At 46.9% G+C, this 20,759-nt stretch overlaps 1 protein-coding gene across 3 annotated transcripts in view; it reads left to right on the top strand.

Annotated features, from left to right (window-relative positions):
- Positions 1 to 10,601, top strand: part of POU2F3 (POU class 2 homeobox 3) — a 72,736-nt gene extending 62,135 nt beyond the window's left edge. For all 3 annotated transcript variants that reach the window (XM_088017636.1, XM_028125982.2, XM_088017635.1), the window contains exons 9-13: positions 1,056 to 1,192; positions 2,991 to 3,152; positions 8,315 to 8,381; positions 9,492 to 9,624; positions 10,562 to 10,601. In XM_088017636.1, coding sequence (XP_087873762.1) covers positions 1,056 to 1,192; positions 2,991 to 3,152; positions 8,315 to 8,381; positions 9,492 to 9,624; positions 10,562 to 10,601 — 539 coding nt within the window. The remainder of the gene's footprint in view (positions 1 to 1,055; positions 1,193 to 2,990; positions 3,153 to 8,314; positions 8,382 to 9,491; positions 9,625 to 10,561) is intronic.
- The last annotated feature ends 10,158 nt before the right edge of the window (positions 10,602 to 20,759 follow it).

Raw genomic sequence — 20,759 nt, 5'->3', positions numbered from 1 at the left:
TTGGCGTCAGGGAGCAGTGTGGGACAGGGTTTCCCCACGGCATTATCGATGTCTTGGGCCAGAGCAGTCTCTGTTGTAGGAGGCTGTCCTGTGAACTGCAGGGTGTTTAGCTGCATCTTTGGTCTCTACCCACTAGACACCAGCAGCACCTGTCTCCCACTGAGACAGGCAAATACGTCTCCCAACACTGCCAGGTGTCCCCTGAAAGGGGGTGCAAAATCGCCCCCTGGCCGAGAACCAGTCGTGTGGGCAGAGAGAAGGAGCAGAGTCTGTGCCAGGCAGGACTCTAGTCAGTAGATACACGTGGATGAGTGGTCACTGTGGAGAGGAAGGATAGGCAGCCAAGGGGGTTACCCCCTCAGAAGTCCCTCCATGTGAACATGGGAGGGGCAAGGAAGCTGCCCCCGACAGGTTGTCCCTTACGCAACTCTTTTCGGATCACCGAAGTGAGAGAGATGACCAGAGGGGCTGAGGACTTTGGGAAGAGGCCTTGTAGGTCATTTCTAGGGTGACCCCCTCCCTGATGCCTGAATCCTTCCTGAGGGGTATCCCTGCGCTTTGGCCCTACAGCCTCGGCTCCACCACTTAAACACTGAAAAGAAAGTGACTTCAACACCAACATTCTGGCACCGAGTGCCATTGCTTTTAGCTCAAAACACCATTTCCCACTCTACTCAGTATTCACATCCAGGCATCCAGGCACCCTTGGGGAAAAGACAGACTCCCGAGCGTTCCTTGTAGGAGCTCTGCCTGCCCCCACTCACACCTACTCACATGTACCCATGCCGCCGATGGCCCAGTGTCCCTGAACCATGACCGCAAACACTGGAGGCGTGGGCGTGGGAGTCGCGGAGGACCTTTGCCCAGAGCCGTGAGGAGAAGCAGGATGTTTGGCCTGTTCCAGTTCTCCTGCTGGGGGCGGGGGCTGATCCTAAAAGAGCCACTGCAGAGCTCACCAGGAAATGGCGTTGGACCTCAAGGCCATGAACACCGAGCCTGCCCCAGCCAGTGCATTCTCTTCTCTGAGCTTCCTTTGCCTTTCCACCTCCCGACAGAAACGTCTCCATCAGACCCCTCGATGAACACCCCCAGCTCTTTCCCCACCCTCAATGAAGTGTTTGGTAGGAAGAGGAAGAAACGGACCAGCATCGAGACCAATATCCGCCTGACTCTGGAGAAGAGATTTCAAGATGTGAGCGGCTCCTCCGGGTGGGAGCGGGTGGGCTGATGTACACAATTGGATGAGCGGACACACTCAGGCCCCTGCGCACCACACCTGCCCTGGGAAAGGGTCAGAAAGCAAGTGCACACACCCTCTGCAGGCCCCCATATATGCCGATGAAAGGGACTGCCAGGAACTTCTTCCCCCCACTGACCCTTCTTGCCCTGACATTTTTTTTTTTTTTGGCTCAACCTTTTAATATAAAAAATTCACTGATGTACAAAAATGTGAAAGTGTGACAATGACAACATATGAAATCCTGTGATTGAGAGTCCCATCGAGTGCGCACCATGGTGCCCATGCACCCGCCCACGCGTACCCTGGTGTGGCCCTGACATCTTTTGAGGGCCCATTGTCCCTCTCGCTGGGAGAGTTAAGGAATGGGGTATAGGGTCCCAAAAGAGGGTGGATCTCTGTCTTCACCTGAGGTAAACCAGAGCCCTGTATAAAATTCTTTCTTTTTTCTTTAGGAATAGTTGACCTGTAGTTGACATATATTACGTTAGTTTCAGGGGTACAACAGGGATTTGACAGTTTATACATTACAAAGTGCTCATCATGATAAGTATAGATACCATCTCAAATTCTTTACTTTCTATGCATGAATTTGTATTTTTTTAATTATAAATGTAGTAAATGCTCATTGTGAACAACTAGGAAAACACAAGGAAGTAGAGGGGAAAAAAAATCTACCATCAAATGGCATCTACCTGTCTTTCCTTCTTTCTTCCACATGTATTTAAATGCTTGTGATCATATTATACGTACACTGGTTTGAACTTGTAGCAAAAGCATATTCCTGAGCCAGCATGTGGCAGTTAATAATACCAGCTACGTGCCCTGTGGGAGCTGGGGAAGGGAAGAGGGGAAAGCAGGTGTGTCGAAACAGCTTCTAATCAGGATCCCTTAGGTACCAGCTTCCAGAGCCTCAATCCACACCACACCACACATGTCCCTAGAGGAGGTGCCCTTGGCCTCATTTAACATTGTGGGCCCGGGGCCTCCAAGACTGCTGCCCACTCCGGCAAATCCGCCAGGGCATCTGGCTCAAGGATCTGATGGCCGCTTCTGGCAGGATGACAAGAGCTGGCTTTTCCTGTTGATTAGTTTCTTGGAGCAGCATGAGTAAGGGAAGGGGGTGTAGGAAGGAGGGAGAGGGGCTGAGATCAAAGATGGGGTGGAAGGAGAGGTTGGAACAAGAGAATGGAGAGATAGATACACACATTTATAACATATAGCTATGTATAATACATATATCTCCTCAGTCTCGATGGATCCCCATGCTTTGGCTCTATTTTTTCCTATTTGGAGGTAGGACAGGAAGTAATAACACAAGAAAAGTTCATGAGGGGAACATGGGTTTCGGGTGCTCCACCCAACTCAGCAGGAGACGCCTCTTTTCAGAACTTCTGAAGGGAGAAGGGAGAGAAGCGAACCACATCTATGGATCCTCTGTTCTGTGGCAGGCTCCATGCTGGGCAGTTTACCCACATTTCCTCATTTTATCCTCACAACAATCCTATATAGTAGACATTATTATTCTCACTTCATAGATGTAAGACTGAGGCTCAGAGAGGTTAAGGCAGTTTCCTAAGGATACACAGTAACTGATAAAGCAAGCCAGTATTCCATCCTAGGGCTGATTCTAAAGCTTTTGATCCATCTCTTGTTCTATCTTGTTTCCTTGGAACATCTGGCCCCCATTGCCTGATTCTTGACCCTATTCCCTGTTCTTCCTGACCACATTTTATCCCTTTGGTCTCTGTAGAACCCCAAACCCAGCTCCGAGGAGATCTCCATGATTGCAGAGCAGCTGTCCATGGAGAAGGAAGTGGTAAGAGTCTGGTTCTGCAACCGACGTCAGAAGGAGAAGCGAATCAACTGCCCTGTGACCACACCCATCAAATCACCTGTCTACAACTCCCGCCTGGTGAGTGACCGGGAACCAAGCTGCCACCCAGCACTGGGGGAGGGATAGGAATGGTGCCTGGAGGGCAAAAAGTCTTCTCCATCCTGGGGAAGATGGCAGTCGGGAGTTGCGAGGGGCATGCCATAAATAAATAAATAAATAAATAAATAAATAAATAAATAAGCAAGCAAAAATATGCCGTATATAGAATCTACATAATATAAATGAGAATAAAGAAGAGTAAGGGGATTGAAAGTAACTGTGGGGCGATGCTTTTTTAATAGAGAGGTCAGAGAGGACCTCCCTGGTCAGGTGACATTTGAGCGGAGCCCAAAGTGTTGAGAAGGAAAGAACTATCTAGAGCAAAGAGTGTTCCAGGCAGAGGGACCAGCAAGTAAAAAGACCTGGCATGTTTGAGGGAGAGGAAGGAAGCCAGTGTAGTTGGGGCAGGCTGAGGAAGGAGAGAATAGGAGGGAAAGTCAGAGGAGTAACGCAGAGCAGACCACCCAAGCTCATGGAGGTCGCTGAAAGGACCCTGGCTTTGAGTTTGTATGAAGTAAGCCACTGGAGAACTGTGGGCAGAGAAGTCTGAGCTGGCTGAGGTGGGCTGCTGCATGGAGAATAATCTAGAAGCAGGACACGGGTGAGGAGAACTACAATACCCAGGCTGAGAATAGAGGTAGCTTAGGCTAAGAAGGTAGCCATGGCAGTGACAAGAAGTGGTTGGATTCTGAATACACTTCAACCATGGAGCCAACAAGATGTGCTGACAGCTCAGATACGGAGTATGAGAAATGAAGCCAAGGTGACTTCAAGGGTTTTGACCTGAGCAACTGGTCGGAGGTGTTGCCCTGTTTTTTTAAGATGATGAAGAATGCTGGAGGTACAGGTTTGAGGGAAAAGACTAAGAATTTGGAGCTGGTCAGATTAAGCTAGACGTGCATCTAAGCACCCAAGAGGAAGTGTCAAGTAGACAGTTGTATCTATGATTCTGGAGGTCAGGGCTGGGAATAATTTGCAGTTTAGGCAGACTTGGAAGTTTGGGGAATAAGAAATATCTTCTCCCTCCAGGGAGAGAGAGTGCCTGGAGGGTAGAGGTGAGAAAATTCTTCCTCATCTTTGGGGTTGATATATATGGTTAGAAGGTTAAGGGAACTGAGGACAATGGTATTGTCCTCAAATCTTCCAGCACTCAGAGATGGGTGAAAATCAGCCTTGTCTGGCGTGGAACATAGCTGTCTCATAAAAATGACACCATTTGTTCGTTCTTTCACCAAACATTCCTTGACCACCTACTATATATTGATCTTTGTGCAGAGTGCTAGGGTTACACAAATAAATAACATCTCTCCCCTGTCCTGGAGGATCTCACTGCCTAGCAGAGGAGACAGACAAATAAACAAGTGATAAACAACATGATAATTTCTTGAGGAGAACTTAGCAGTTGCAGCTAATAAAGCCTTACAAGGTGGTGGTTAGAGTAGGCTTCCCCAAGGAGATAATTAATACCTGAGCTGAGTCTAAACGGACAAGGAGTGAAGAGGCAAATAAGTGTAGGGTGGAGTTCTCATGGGGGAAAGTATGAGAACAGTAGGATGGAGCAGGGAGGCTGAATGTATGACACGTTCCCGGAACTATAGGTGGTTCCCTGTGGGAGGGATGTTGAGAGAGGAGGCTGGACAGACCAGCAAGGGCCAGACTGAGGTGACGATGTGTAATGCTAAGGAATTTGAAGCCTTAGAGGAGTCACTGAAGGATTTTGAGCAGGCCATTGGCATCATCAGATCTGGCTTTTGGAATGATCACTCTGCTGTATAAAGGGTGGTTTTGAGAGACGCAAGACTGGTTGTAGGGAAACCAGCTACAATGTGTTTGCGGTTATCCGGGAGAGAAGTAATGAGGGCCGAAGTAAACGTAGCGGGTAAGAATGAGGGGATGGGAGAGACTCAAGAGATAATTAGAAGGTAGAATTATTAGGTCTTGGGTAATGAATGGGAAATCGGGTGGGGGCAAGGAGAACGATGAAGGAAAGGGAATACTCTGGGCTGACTCTCAGCATTTCAGGTTGGGTTGATGGGGCAGGGGGTATGCCATTGATGGAACAGGCAAACACAGAGGGAGGAGCTGATTTGGGAGTGGGAAGAAGTGATGATCCCCATTCTTTATATCCTTATAATGTACAGTGAAGCCTGTGGGACACCCAAGTGGGAATGTCCTTGGGCACCTGTGATTATGGGTCCGCAGGTCAGAAGAGAAGGCCAAGATAGAGACATGGATCGGGGAATCAGAAGCATAAGGTGGTGGCTGAAATCCTGGGGGAGGAGGAGCTCAGTTACGGAGTTTGCACAAGGGAACCAAGAGAAAAGTCTAGATCTTAACCCTAGGGAACACCAGCATTTGAGGTACAGGTCAACGAAGAGGATCAAGGGAGGACACTCAGAAGGAGGAGTCAGAAGAGGCAAGACATTGCAGTGAAGATGTGAGGAGCCCTGTAGGAGTGCTCCGGGAGCCCAGAGGAACACAGATCAAAGACACTCCAATCAGAATGGAGTTTGGGAGGGCTGACCCCCTAATTTGTTTGCAGAACAAATTAGAAGTTAGTGAGAACAACATACCAGACAGGAAGAACCATCTGTGAGAAGGCACGGAATTATAAAACAACATGCTGCATTTGGGGAATCGCAAGCATTTCCATCTGGCTGAAGCAAAGTCTTGGGGACAAAGAGAAGTTGGTGAGGGCTGGATCACGATGGGCCACAGATACTAAATTACCCCGCAAGCTCTAGGGAACCACTGAAAATCTGAAGTTGGAGGCAACATGATATTCATTCACAGTTCCTTTCTTAAATATTTATTGAGTACCCACCAAATGTTTGGCATTGGGACACGGGGGTGCACAGGATGCTTAGGATCCCTGCTTGCAGTCCAGCGGGGAAAGCAGACATTGAATAAATGCTCTCTGGGATGAAATCTCCAGAGGGGATGCAGGAGGATTTAGAGGACCTAACCTAGGGCAAGATGTCAGGGGCTTCTCGGAGGAATGATGCTCAAACTGACAGCCAAAGCATAAGTAGACAGTAATGGGGATGGCGGTGCACAGGGAGGAGAGAGTGTAGGGAAGAACATTCTAGGCAGAGGAAAGAGTGTATACGAAGGCCCTGAGGCTGGGCAGGCTGGAAAGAGGAAGCATAGCAGGCTGGAATGGGCTGCAACCCAGGGAGGGTGAATGAGGAGGCTGGAGTGCTGGGCGGGGACAAGGTTATGTCGGGCGTGTTAAGGAAATGGAGCCATGTCAGAAGAGCACTGAAATCTTTAAACACAGGGCTTTGGGAAGTAGGTTCTCAATTTGGTTCCCACATGGAGAAAAGCAGTGGGAAGCATAGAGGAGCTGGGAAGGAGCCTGATGCCTTCTCATCATTCATGCAACACATATTTACTGAGCACCTGCAAAGTTCCAGACATGGTAGTAGACACTGTAGAACTCCTCAGGCATCATCCTGCCCTTGGAAGCTGACAGCCTAGTTGGGGAGAAAGATGTTAAATAAGTAATGACCGTTCATGCTTGTGATGTTATGAAGGAAGCAGAGGGAGAAAATGTTCTGACTCTATCTTCTCAGGTCTCACTGGGACAGTCTCCTTGGCACTAGGACATAGTTTCTTCTGCTCTGATATGAAATGATCTCCAGGATATACAGTTAAGCCAAAAAAAAAAAAAAAAAAAAAGGCACCAACCACTGTGGGCAGAATGCTACCCTTTATATAAACAATTGAAAAGGGGGAGTCATATATAAAAGATATATATATCTGCTTGCATATGCACAGCCTGCCTCCAGAAGGAAACAGAAGAAGCTGGTCACAGTGACTAAATACATTATTTATTTTAAAACAACAACAAATTTCTCGGGTGTGCCAATAGGGAGGGAAGGAGGGGGAGGAGAAGGAGAGAGCTGGTTGATAACATCTCTTACCACACGGCCCCACACCTGTCCCCACCCTTCGTGGGCCCCCTGCCTAGTGAGGAGGCTCCTTGTAAATGGGCAAGTAAGTGAAGACAGAAGAGCCGCAGCTGATTAATTGGGAAATGAGTACATGCTGCATCCTGTTGGGAGGGGATGATCCAAACCAGGGAGGGGAGGAACATCGAATCCCAGCTCCGCGAACAGAACTTCCTTCCAACGTCCTTCCCCTGTCCTTGCTCTGTCGGCGTGAGAAGAATGAAGCGGAAGCAAGGTATGCAGACTTCAGCTCAGATGAAGAGGTGAACAGCGTCCAGAGACAGTCGGCGACTAACTTCAGGGAGGAAGGCAACTAACATTTAACAAGCCTGGCGCTCTCTGTCAAGCATTGAGGGGGAAGCTTTATGGATGTTATCTCATTAAATCTTAATTAAAAGGAAATATAGGGGAGGTATTAGCTCTGTTCCATGGATGAGAAAACCAGATCTCAGTGGGGTTAGGTCACTTGCCTAAAGTCACATGGAGCGATATGGTGGAACCAGGTTCTCACCCCCAGATCTGTTGGGCCCCCAAGTCCATTCTTCCTATTACATCTTGTTCTAGGTTGTGCTAAGGGAGTAATCTGAAGGGGGAGAGTCCTGAAGGGCTTAAACTGAATCCTCTTAAGTCCCTTCCCAATCTCAGAGTTGATGATGCTGTGAGGTCCCCAGGGCCAAATGAAAAGCTTCAGGGTCCAAAGTTCAGCCCCTCCAGTTTTTTGTGGGGAGTCGGGGGTCCTCTCCTACATCAGGCTGGGAAGCTGCTGGGCTCTGCTGCCCTGAGCAAAGGGATCTTTTATTAAAAAAAAAAAAAAAAAAAAAAGGACTGGGGACTGGCGAATAGATAGCCAACCAACAGTGTCTGCCCCAGCAGGAGCCAAGAGGCATCACTCATCACCCTGCCTGGCTGTGCGGAAGAGCCTCGCCAGGGGCCACGGCAGGGAGGGCAGGGCCCGGTGTCGGCAGCGGGCAGCCCCTGCCAGAGCGGGCCAGAGCTGAGCCGATGCTGCATGTGATCCACAGGCCTTCTTGTGGAAGTGGGGGACAAAGTGTAGGTTTGGAACTAGGCAGTCATCAGGGAAGCTGAGCCCTGCTGTCTGCCCTCTGGGGACCCGGCACCCTAGGAGAAGCACTCAAGATCGGAGAAAGAAGCAGACACAGACATTTACAAATTTCTGTTGCCTTTCAGGTCTCTCCCTCTGGGTCTCTGGGCCCCCTCTCTGTCCCTCCTGTCCACAGCACCATGCCTGGAACAGGTGAGCTTTGCCATGGGGTTTCTGCATAACTCCAGAAGTCCTTTCAACAGGGGGATGGTAGCGGTGAACGGTAACTGCTTAGGTCAGCATTCCTTAAATGTCTTTCAAAGGCTAGGAAGATCTGTGCTAGGAGAAGAAGGGTTCCACCATCGAGTAAGTTTGGGAAATGCTGGAGAAGCTAAGATGAAAGCAAGTGTTTGCTTTCTGTCTTAGTTGCCACACTTCTCAACACCGGAGTGCATTTAACATCCCTAAAGGAGCTGTGTGGAAGGCAGGGCTTCCCAAACCAGCTTCCTCCCGAACTCTATTTTTCAAAAAGGAGTTAGAGACTTTCAAAGAACTAGGAGGGTGACCATCCGTCTGGATATGCCCAGGACCGTCCTAGTGTCTGCCTCTTGTCCTGACATAACGTTTGCACTGTTTCCCACTCCTCGGAGTGTCTTGGCTTGCTTGGATGGTAAGGTATCTGTCACCTTACTCCCGGCACGCTGTTCGGGAAATCCAAAAATAAGCATCCAAATCTGCCATTTTACAGAGGACAAAAATGCGCTTCGGCGAAGTGAAGCAAGGCACCATGGGCCAGAGTCCCTTAGTGAATGGCCAGGGCCCGAGACTTGGGGCTCCTCTCTCCTGGCTGTGTTCTTTCTAGAAATCTGTGTATCTTTTTTGTGGAGATGGGCACCCCAGAGACGCTGTGTTCTCAGATTCTCTTTCCCTCTCCTGTTCACTGTTCCCTCTCTCCCTCCTCTCCTCCTTTCCAAGAGTTCCTGTTCTTTGGCCCCTCCTGTCTCTTGGTCTGGGGCTACATATGCCCAGCCCAGGGTGTGTGCTGCAGTAGGATGATTTTGGCATCTGTCCTTTTGCATTTGGCAAGTCTCGGACCTGCAGAACCAGCTGTGCTGCTCTCCAGGGCCCGAGCTGAGAGGAGTATTTATGATGAGAGCCCCTCTGGGCCGGGTGTTGATGCTAACGTGGCAGGAGGTGGGCAGGTGGGTGGGAGGCAGGGAGGAGTGGGAGTTCTCTGGAGAGACATGTCTGAGGGCTGTGGCAGGAGGTCCCAGGACCCAGCAGCATCATCTCCCCCTTGTTTTTGCCCCTCTTCATCCTCAGTAACGTCATCCTGTTCCCCAGGGAACAACAGCAGGTCTTCATCGCCCGGCTCAGGACTCCAGGCCAACAGCCCCACTGCATCTCAAAATAACTCCAAAGCGGCAGTGAGCTCCTCCAGTTTTAACTCTTCGGGGTAAGGTGGAGGAGAGAGGACCACGACATCCTAGCAGGGTCGAGGGACACGTGAGAAGTTGGGTCCCTAGCTCTGGAAAGAAAGCTCGTCACAGGGCTGGAAAGGGGAGTGGGGTGGCAGGGGTGGGGGGACAGAGTGAACAGCTGGGCTGGACCATATCCCTAGGGAGGAGGCTTTAAGGAGAAGCTTCGGCCAGGGAGCCGTCCTGGCAAGGAGCTGATGTCAACAAAGCCAAAATTTCCATCCTCACCGGGAGGGTGGAAATTTCCAAACACTCCCGTTAGAAAGGGCCAGGTCCTTCAGTGGGCTTAGGAGTATTCCTCTTCATGCCGGGAACCCTGTTCTTGGGGTGTTGTGGCGTGAGCCGGAGCAGCCAAGTGTGGCTGACAGAATGAGAGAGAGGACTACCGCTGCCTCACTCGGACTCCCACCTGTGATGCAGTGAAGGCAGCAGCCTCCGGGGCCCACGAGTCAGCTCCTTTTGAAAGCTATTCTCGGAGCAGGTGCCTTGAGAGATTCTTCCCTGAGTCAGAACAAAGCAGAGACTTGAAAGTTAGGCAGTCGCCCTGTGGGAGGAGATGAATCCTCTTGTCCAAACCCGGGCCATTCAGCAAGGCAGCCAGCTCTTACCAGCCCACGGTTGCACAGCCCAAAATACTGGGGCTCCTCAACCTCTCCCACCACAAAAGGAGGACAAAAATCCCATATAATGCACATTTTTTAAAAAAATGCTTTGAGATAGGAATTCACCTACTGTAAAAATTGCCATCTAAAGTGTACGACACCTGGATTTTAGTGTATTCACAATTTTGCATAACCATCACCATAATCTAATTCCAGAGAGAAACCCCGTACCTGTTAGGAGTTCGTTGCCCCTTTGCGCCTTCCCTCATCCTGTTGGCAGCGTTAGGATTGACTCGCTTCTTCTTCCTTCCAGATCTTGGTACCGATGGAATCATCCCACCTACCTCCACTGAGGCCAAAAAGTTTCTCCGAATCCACCTGGCCCTGCATGTCCCCCCTGGGAGGAAGGGAATCACGCCCTCTCTGTATGGACAGACCACTGTCGGAAGAGAGGAAGAGAATCCCCACTGTCAACCCAAGCTCTTGCTTCTTCAGGAGTGAGGGTCTCCAGAGATCCGAACTGTGACTAAACCACGCGCTGGCTCCGAGTGCTCTTGAATCACACCCCCCCCCGCCACCAGGTGTTAACCATTTTCACCTTCTTTCCCTGTGCTCCAATCCTCTAGTTTCAAATACTTCACACGGCTTCCCTGTGGCAGTAGTCTTTCTCAGAAAGGACACCTTGCCGTTATTTTCCAACTCCTCTGTGGGCCTCTGAGGACAGCAGTTTGCCCAGTGTGCCGAACAACCAGAAGGAGAGATCATGGTTTTGACTCCAAACTTGGCCCCAATCTCTGAACCAATCTCTAAAATCTGTGAAAAGATTGGAATCTGACGTCTCCACCAAAGCCTGGATGCTCTCTCTGTTGAGCAAACTTTTCTGACTGACTCTTCATTTCACCCCATGTTCTCTGTAGCCCCGCCCCCTTTTCTAGAACCAAATCCACTCATGATGGCCTTTTCCAGGATCCCTCCTCTTTACAGAAGGCTGAGCCACCCTCAGTCCCCTGGGCGCAATTCTCTGCCCACAGGTGCTCTTCTGTGTTCTACACCTGCCCCAGAGTTCAGGAGTGTTTATTCCTTCTCTCCTTCCTTGTCCTTATCTGGTCGTCTCTCCCTTCCCCCGGCTGCAGGAGGAAGAACAGAAAAGCAAACACGTAACAATTACGTTGGCAAAGTACCTGTATATAGCCCCTTCCTGTTTTTGCAGCTACGTTGTCTCCTTAATGTGGAAATTTCCAGCTAAATGTTTAACTCAGGTGTGAATTTTGAAGATATCTCTGTAATATTTTATCTCCTTTTTAAAAAAAGAAAAAGAAAGGAAAAAAAAATGCCAAAGTGTGAAATACTGTGCTAGCTTCCACAAGAGAGTTCCCACATGGGCTGGGAGTATTTGTTGACTTCTCGGGAACATTATCTCTAGTCTCCTTCTTTGTGGGCCAGTGTGTAGAGATGTAACATGAAGCCATTCCAGAAATGGTAAACTTAAAAAAAAAAAAAAGACTGTATATCCAAGAAAATGTTGAGACTCAAAGGAATCTCTCTGTTCCTAAATAAATTTGTATAGTTAAGATAAAAATGATTCCACTATTGATAAGAAGAGGGTTAGGTTATTGTTCCGTGTCTTTTGTTGAGGGGAGGGGATATGAGTGCATATAGTGAAATGGGATGGGGGGGGCACCTGGCTGGCTCCGTCAGTGGAGCATTCAACTCTTGATCTCAGGGATGCGAGTTTGAGCCCCACATTGGGCGCAGATATTACTTAAAAGAAATGGGATGGGGAAAAATTTTTCAAATTGGTGCATTAAGTCTGTTACTCCCCAGACTGATGCTAAAGATGACAAACATTAATACAGGGCTTTGAGGAGTTCAGAGTTCTTACTCTTTTTGACAGAACTACCTTGAGGACAGAGTAGCAGGAAACTGGTGGGAAGATTTTTAAGTGGGAGGATGGTAAATGTTTAAGGCCAAGTCATTCGGACTTTAGAGATGGAAGCAGAGGCTGAAAAGCTCATATTGCAGATATCCTGAAGGTCAATTATTAAATATTCACAATGGGAATCAATAGATATGTAAAGCAAAGCATAATCCAATAATCAAATATATTTGGCTTTTGAATGCACTGTGACTTCTGCTGAGGGCCTTGAGGGACAAGGAAGCTCTCCCGGTAGTTTTTCTTAGGTTAATAAAAATTTAAATAGCTACCATTCCTGAAGGAAACACTGACCTGTGGGAAAGGGAGACCCTTCAAAAATGTAATGGCTCATGGGGAAAAACTGAAATTGGGATGAAACATTTGTTGTAAACAATATCCAAGTGGGAAATCTATATGTAAGTAATTGAGACTTAGCTATTTCTGATGTTTGAATGAACTTTATATTCAGACAAATATTTCATGTCAGGAAGCTGGAGAAGAAAGCCTACTGGTAGTGGTTACTGTCTCAAGAAAAGATCCAGTTGGAAGGGGCTAGGTATGCAGCAAAGAGACATCAAGAGGAGGCTTTGGGACTCATTTAAATATATAAAGGGACAACTCTGTGACCCAGGAACCCATGGGTAGTTACACTGTTCACAATGCTGGTTTTCTTTTCTTTTCTCTCTTATTTATTTATTTATTTTTTGGGGCATCCCTGGATGGGCACAAACCACATGCTGGTTTTCATTCATTTCATCTTTTTAAAAAAACTTTATTTTTTTAGAGCAGTTTTAGATTTACACCAAAATTGAGAGGAAGGTACAGAGATTTCCCATACACCCCTGCCCCCTCATGTGCATAACCTCCCATCATCAACATCACTCACCAGAAAGTACTTTTTTTTTTTTTAAACGAAGGAAGAACCTACATTGACACACAATAATTACATAAAGTTCACAGTTCATCTTAGAGCTCACTTCTGGTGTTGCACATGATGCAGGTTTGGATAAAAATATAATGACATATAACTCATCATTGTAATATGCAGGGTATTTTCACTGCCCTAATCCTCTGTGCTCCACCTGTTCATCTCTCTCCCCCCTACACCCTGCGAACATTGATTTTTTTTACCATCTCTAATAGCTTTGCGTTTTCCAGAATGTCCTATAGTTGAAATCATAGTACATAGCCTTTCCAGATTGGCTTCTTTCACTTAGTAATGTGCATTTAAAATTCCTCCATGTCTTCATGGCTTGATAGCTCATTTCCTTTTAGCACTGAATAAATAATATTCTATTGTCTGAATACACCATAGTTTATCCATTCATCTACCAAAGGACATCTTGGCTGCTTCCAAGTTTTGGCAATTATAACGAAAGCTGCCATAAACATCTGTGTGTGGGGTTTTGATGTGGACAGAAGTCTTCAGTTCCTTTGGGTAAATACCAAGGAGCGTAATTGCTGGATCGTACGGTAAGAGTCTATTTTGTTTTGTAAGAAACCTCCAAACTGTCCCCTAACAGAATGTGGCTGCACCATTTTGCATGCCCACCAGTGTATGAGAGTTTCTCTTGCTCCAAATCCTCGCCAGCATCTGGTGTTGCCAAGTGTTCTGGATCTTGGTCATTCTAATAAGTGTGTAGTAGTAGCTCGGTTGTTTTCATTTGCATTTTCCTGATGACATATGATGTGGAGCATCTTTTTATGTGCTTATTTGCCATCCATATGTCTTCTTTGGTGTGGTATCTGTTCAGGTCATTGGCCCACTTTTTAATCAGGTTATTTATTTTCTTATTGTTGCCTGTTAAGAGCTACTCTGTCTATTCTGGGTAACAGTCCTTTATCAGATGTGTCTTTTGCAAACGTTTTCTTCCAGTCCATGGCTTGTCCTCTAATTCTCTTGATATTTGTCTTTTGCAGAGCAGATATTTTTAATTTTAATGAAGTCCAGCTTACCCATTATTTCTGTCATGGGTTGTATCTTTGTTGTTTTATCTAAAAAGGCATCACCATACCCAGGGTCATCTAGGTTTTCTCCCTCTAGGTGTTCTCTTCCTGAAATGTTATAGTTTTGCATTTTACATTTAGGTCTATGATCCATTTTGAGTTCATTTTTGTGAAGGGTATGAGGTCTGGGTCTGGATGCATTTTTTTTTTTTTTTTTTGCATGTGGATGTTTGGTTGTTCCAGCAGCATGTGTTGAAGACACCATCTTTTCTTCATTGTATTGCTTTAGCTTCTTTGTCAAAGATCAGTTGACTCTGTATCAGGGTCAATTCCTGGGCTATTTGACCACAGTTTTTATGAAAGAAATGCAGAATTGTAGCCTCACTGCTCAGCCTCCAGTAGCTTCCATTATCCCTTGTCTTGGACAACTGTTTAACAGAGTCAAACCTGGAAGTGGGCACTGGTTCACTTTTCATGTATGCATGATTCTATAAAATTCCAGTGAAGTATAACCAAAGCTTGGTTAGCTTCTTCAGGAGCTAACTAGGCACAAGAGAATCTATGGGCAAAAACCAGTCATTGCCCAGGCAGAAAGAAAGAGAAGAATTGCTCCTGCTACTTTTCAAATTTTCATACTTCAATTTTTAGTTGACTCAAGACTGGTGGGCCCAGCTGTGGGCTCCTAGTACTAAGGACTTTTGGTGAAACTCAGAGAATGAACTTAGTTCCAGGACTCAAGTTAGGAATTCTGCCTGAGCCCCCAGGTTTTAGGCTCAGTGCCCCTCCTCCCTGTGAACTCCGCATGCACCTGCTGTATCTTATGTACTGCATTTGCTGATTCTTCTGCTTCTCCTTTTAGACTGTGGGAAGCTCTTTACAGTGGAGGCTCTTTTTCTCTATATCCCCATGATTAACACCGTGCCTAATACCGGAGCGCCTGGGTGGCTCAGTCAGTTAAGTGTCTGCCTTAGGCTCAGGTCATGATCTCAGGGTCCTGGATCGAGCTCCATGTCAGGCTCCCTGCTCAGCTGGGAATTTGCTTCTCCCTCTTCCTTTGTCCTTTCACCTGCTTGTGCTAATTAATAAATAAAATCTTAACAACAACAACAACAACAACAAACCACTGTCCCTACTACATAATAGGCAATTAAGATTTTTGAAAATTAAATTCCTTTTTTACCTCTGAACAATTTCTAGTGCCCTTCACTGAGGCTAGGAGCTGTGAATACCTAATAATAGAGTACACATCTGTAGGGGATTCTAGTCAAGTTCAGGCAGCGTATCTTGGTGGTTGAAAGCATGACCTCCAGAGCCATACTGCTTGGGTTCATACTCAAATCTGCCTCCTACTAATCATGTCACCTTGAGCAAGTTCCTTGACTGCTCTGTGCCTTAGTTTCTCACCTATAATATGGGGATAACAATAGGACCCATTTCATAGACCTGTGAGAATTAAATGTTAATAATATAGATAAAGTGCTTGGAACAAAGCCTGGTACAATAAGTGTTGTCTGTTATTATTGTGATTATGATCACAATTATTGTCATTATTCTAATAAATTGGTGGAGAGCTTCCTGTCCCCTGCTCTCCCTTACTTCTTGGGGGGATGCCACTGTTGACTAGTATCTGATTTGGTAGAACAAGGGTTGTGGCCAAACATATGTAAATTAGTAAATTTAATACAAGGTAATGAAGCTTGAACCTGGACTATTAATCACCCTAGGATAAAGGCCCAATAAAGGCTCTAATAGAAGAACTGGCTCTTTCCCTTATTCGCCCAGTCTTTAGACCCCTGAAGCCTTTTAGTACTCTGTTCTTCCCTGGAAAATGGTGGCAGCAAGAAAGTAGTTCCAAATTGAGATACTAGAAGAAGAAAAAAAATACTACAACAATTATAAGCAAATGGGGAAAGTTGAGATTTGCATAGTATCCATTTAGTGAAATGGATCCTTCCCTGTTCTCTTTCTTCAGGCTCTCATTACCTCTTATCTGGTCTGTTCCAACCCACTTGAAGCAGGCTGTCTTCTCCATTCATCTTATAATGACTTCAGTTGGGTGCATAGCAGTGATTCTCAACTTCTCTTACACATTGGAATTCTGAGATTCTGTGTTTCTACCAAACTCCGGGAGCTGTGGATTTTGCTGGGCTATGGACCACACTTTGAGTAACAAGGGCTTGGAGAACATGGTAACATTATCCCCTTGCCCAATAACATCATAGGCTTCCTGTTACCCACATAATAAGATGCCTCAGTCTAGCATTTCAGGCTGGCAACGGGGTCACTTAATGTCCTCTGACAGCAGTGGTTCTTTTTTTTTTTTTTAAGATTTTATTTATTTATTTGAGAGAGTATGAGAGAGAGAAAGCACGAGAGGGAAGAGGGTCAGAGGGAGAAGCAGACTCCCTGCTGAGCAGGAAGCCCGATGTGGGACTCGATCCCGGGACTCCAGGATCATGACCTGAGCCAAAAGGCAGTCGCTTAACCAACTGAGCCACCCAGGCGCCCAGCAGTGGTTCTGAAACATGACTAATATCTGAATGACCTGTGGGTTAAGTTTTAAGATACATGTTCCTAGGCCCCACACCAAGCCTACTAAATCATACTTTTCAAGATACAGCCTACAAGGGTATTTGGAAGACACTTCCTAAATGGTATAGAAGATTAACAAGGTTTAGGACCCCCACTATGCTTCCAAGACACTTTTCCAGGCTCATTTCCCATTCCTCCAACCAGTGAACATCTAGCACATCTGCCTCCCACCAGGTACTAGACAAACAAAGATGAAAACAGTTTGATCCTTACTCATGAGAGACTGGCAAGATAAATGTCAAAACTAGATTATTAACTATACCCCAGCCACGGTGTAAATGCTCACACCTCTGCTTAACAACTTTTAAGTCTTTTTATGACTGTCTGGGCCCCTCAGCGTCCCATTGTTGCCCATCCTAATAAACAAATCCACATACCCTCTTTACCCCATTTGAGCCTCCATACTTGTTTGCTCATCTCTTCCAACTGACTTTCCTTGGTATTAATAGATCTCGAAGAGGAGAAGGGATTTACCGGAAGTGTCACCGACCACAATAATTAACATTTATATAGTGACTTCCTGGGGCCCGCCATTGTTCTAAGCAGTTTACATAGGTAAAGCGTGTAAAATTCTCACAATGGCCTTATAAGAAGCCTATTATTACTATCCCCGTTCTGTGTTTGAGAAAAATGGAGGCACAGAGAGGTTAAGTAACTTGCCCAAAGACACAGAGTCAGTAACCAAGCCGGGTTTACTTTTAAGCCTTATAGTCTACCGCCAAGTTGGTGGCAGGGCTGTCACGAAAAGGACTACTAATTCCCAAGCCTAAGCACTTTCCTGGCAAATTAGTGATTTGTGTGCTTGTTTCACAACTGAGACTCAAGCGTGAGAGCAGCGATGAGATCTTGTATCTCCCACAGTGCCTAGTAGGGGTGCGAGTCCTCAGTTACTGGATGGGCTGTCCCAACCTGGGGGGGACGGGGGGCGGGATGGGTAATCATTCAAACAAACAAACAACAAACACGCAAACAAGGGCAGCAGCCTGCGGGTCTCACGTGACCACTAGGTCACACCCCGTTATCTCTCCCCCCACCCCCCACCCCCCAGCCCGGAGCGCTGGAGGAGCAACCCTCCGGTTCCGGCGTCCAGCTCGCGTTCTGCGCTCCGTCCTCCCAGCCACAAGGTGCCCCCAGACCCCGGGCTCCTCTTCCGCCGCCGTCAGAGCATCGTTCTCTCTCCTTCTCTCCGCCGCTTCCTGCTCCGGGGATCCTCGCTCTGAGCTCTGGGGCCAAGGCGCCCGAGGCTTCCCGGGGCGCTCGGCCAGGTAACAGCGCGGCGCGAACGGCCGGACTGCGGCCGCCGGGCTGGGCTGGGGACCAGGGCGGGCCGGTCCGCCCGGCGCACTCGCGGGGAAGGAGGCGGGCAGATGGCCCCGCCTGGCCGCCGAGGAGGGGCTGGGGGCGGGGGGGGGGCGGTGTTCTCCTCCTGCCTGGGGGCGCGGGAGGCCTTGCCACGCCGGGCTCGGGCGGGCGGCCGCAGGTCTGCACGGCGGCGCGGCGCAGGTGCTCGCGAGCCGGGCGTGGCCCGCGGTCCGTGGGCGCGTCGGAGGGAGAGGCGCTCGCCGTCCCTGCGGGGCGCCCGGGTTGCCGCTCGCCCCAGCCACGCCTGCTCCGCGGTCGCCAGCCAGGTGGGCCCGCCCAGCGCTCCTCCTCCCGAATCTGGCCCTGGAACGCGAGGAGCGAGGGCTAGAGCTTTGGAATTCTGAGCTGGATCGGCCACCCCAGTACCCTTCCGTTCTTTTACCCAAGAGTTAAAACAAACAAAACAAAACCGAAATCCAGAGAGGGAGTGACTTTCGCAAGGTCACAGACTTGTATCTGCCCCTTACAAATGTCTATTCTTTTAAGTGTTTGTAAATAGACCACTGTTTCCTCTGTTCTGCCAGGGAATTAGGATTCAGAGAAGAGGACTCTAAAAATACTGATCAGCAGATCCAAATGAGCTGATCCGTATTACTGGCCGGTGACCCGGGCATTTAGAAGGAAAGAAGCGAGGACGGTTCTTTGCACTCCGGGTACTTTGTATTTCTGGCCCTTGCTCTGAAAATTGGCCTAGATGTTTTACAAAATTTATCTCAGAACTCCTTGTCAGAACTGGGCCAGCTTAGAGTTTTCAATCCTCTTTTCTTCTCTTTCCCCCGCTTTTTTTTTTTTTTTTTTTAACGGAGGCTCAAGAGGTGAAAGTGATTTCGCCCACGCTTTGATGCCTAGTTAGGGGCACAGACAGAATTGGAACTCAAGACTGTGATTGACACCTACTGTTTTCTTGAATAGAAACCTGATTACAGATGAACGCTTTACAGAACTTGACCTTCATCAAGCTCTCTCTGGATAGCATTCTCGGGAGTGCTTTGTGTTGGTCCATGGATAGTACTTCACTTGTCTGAATAGGGTTAAGCAGTAAGTGTAGCCATGCAGAAAATTCCTGCTGAGATGAGACAGATATCTGCAATGTTTTTGACTTTTTTATTTGTACTTTCAATAGAGGAGCTAACGAGCATTAATAACAACATCTTGGTTACTTTAAGATTTTAGTCCTGTATGGCCAAATTGATCCAGTTACAGTCATTCTTGGCTTGATATACTTGTCATCAGTAAAAATTTCAAAGCATAGCTTTCTGACTTTGATGTTTAACTGAATAACTGCCTTAAGGATATTTTTTTATATCTCAACAAAAATTTCCCACTTAAACCATCTGCTTCCCCCTTGGTCAGTCTTTGAGTTGGATTTCAGAACTGAACAGAGCTAGAATTTTTTTTTTCCCTTCCGAAATACCTAGACTCCTTTTAGTTCCCTATTCAGGTTTACCTCAAGTTTCGATTTTAATTGATAAACCTGTGACCCAAATCCAAACTTCAGTTGAGTTTAGTATCAGCCTCAAACCACACAAAACTGCTATGTGTCATATGACCTCTTGTAGAAACCACAGGTGGTGGTACTGTTTTTTCAAGAGAGCTTTTTATTGGGATTTTTGAAGTGTGAACACATTATTTAATACATGTATTGTATTACTCAGGTTCATCGTCCAAGGTCAGTCACCACTGGCAGGTTATTGTTGACATTTACTCATCGTAACAACACGTTATATCAGGCAGTCTACCAACTCAGAATGCAGTTCCTGGTTTTCGGTTTAGAGCTTTTATCAGTTCTCTCTAAGGAACATGGAATCAGAATTACAGCCACGCTTTAATGGAAGATTCTTGGCTGTGTCGATAAGGAAGAAGTGTTACAGTGAAGGCGGTATTTTTGTACTATCCTAGAGTAGAAATGAAGATTATATGCAAATTGACCCAATGCTGTTTTCTTAGGGTGTATCCTTTGTTTTTCTGGTTTTGGTCTTTTCATCATAGGATGGCATCAGCTCTGTGTCCGCAGGTGCTGTGCAGCCTGGGGGGCTGGCTCTCACTCTACATTTCTTTCTGCCACCTGAATAAGCACCGAAGCTACGAGTGGAGCTGCCGGCTGGTTACATTCACCCATGGAATCCTCTCTATAGGCCTGTCAGCTTATATTGGCTTCATTGATGGCCCCTGGCCTTTTACCCATCCAGGTAGGTGGGAGACATTAGGGGATTTTCCCTAAGGGGATCATAATTGGGGGGTAGTCTTGGAAGGATGGGACGTTTTCACAGAATTTGTGCAATGTTGGAGAATACTGAAGAATAATTACCATTATAATTTGTATTGGGAATCTTCATTTTTAACTCTTATACTGTATATGTCCCTACTTCTGCTTTTCATAACTCTCTACTTTTAAAACAAGTTTTAAATGCTTGTTACACTGTAATCCACCGAAATAGTCAAAACATAAAGCCAATATCAACATCTTCTACCAACCCCTCCAAACAGACACAGATGGCCTGTATTACACATACTTTTTGATAACCTGCAATTTTCACTTGATTGTATATTCAGAGGACATCTATGTACTAGACTTCTTTTATCCTTCTTAAGTGTGATGTAATATTGTGTTGTATGCATATACCATGATTTATTTAACTGATGTCGCATTATTTGCAGCACTTACATTGATTTTTTTAAACCACTAGATGTACAA

Source organism: Eumetopias jubatus, unplaced genomic scaffold (genome assembly GCF_037043125.1).
Source record: "Eumetopias jubatus isolate StellerSeaLion01/CBP00866 unplaced genomic scaffold, mEumJub1_p1.0 scaffold_13, whole genome shotgun sequence".
Classification (NCBI taxonomy): domain Eukaryota; kingdom Metazoa; phylum Chordata; class Mammalia; order Carnivora; family Otariidae; genus Eumetopias; species Eumetopias jubatus.
The sequence above is the reverse complement of the archived record's forward strand: the minus strand, read 5'-3'. Positions and strand labels throughout refer to the sequence as shown.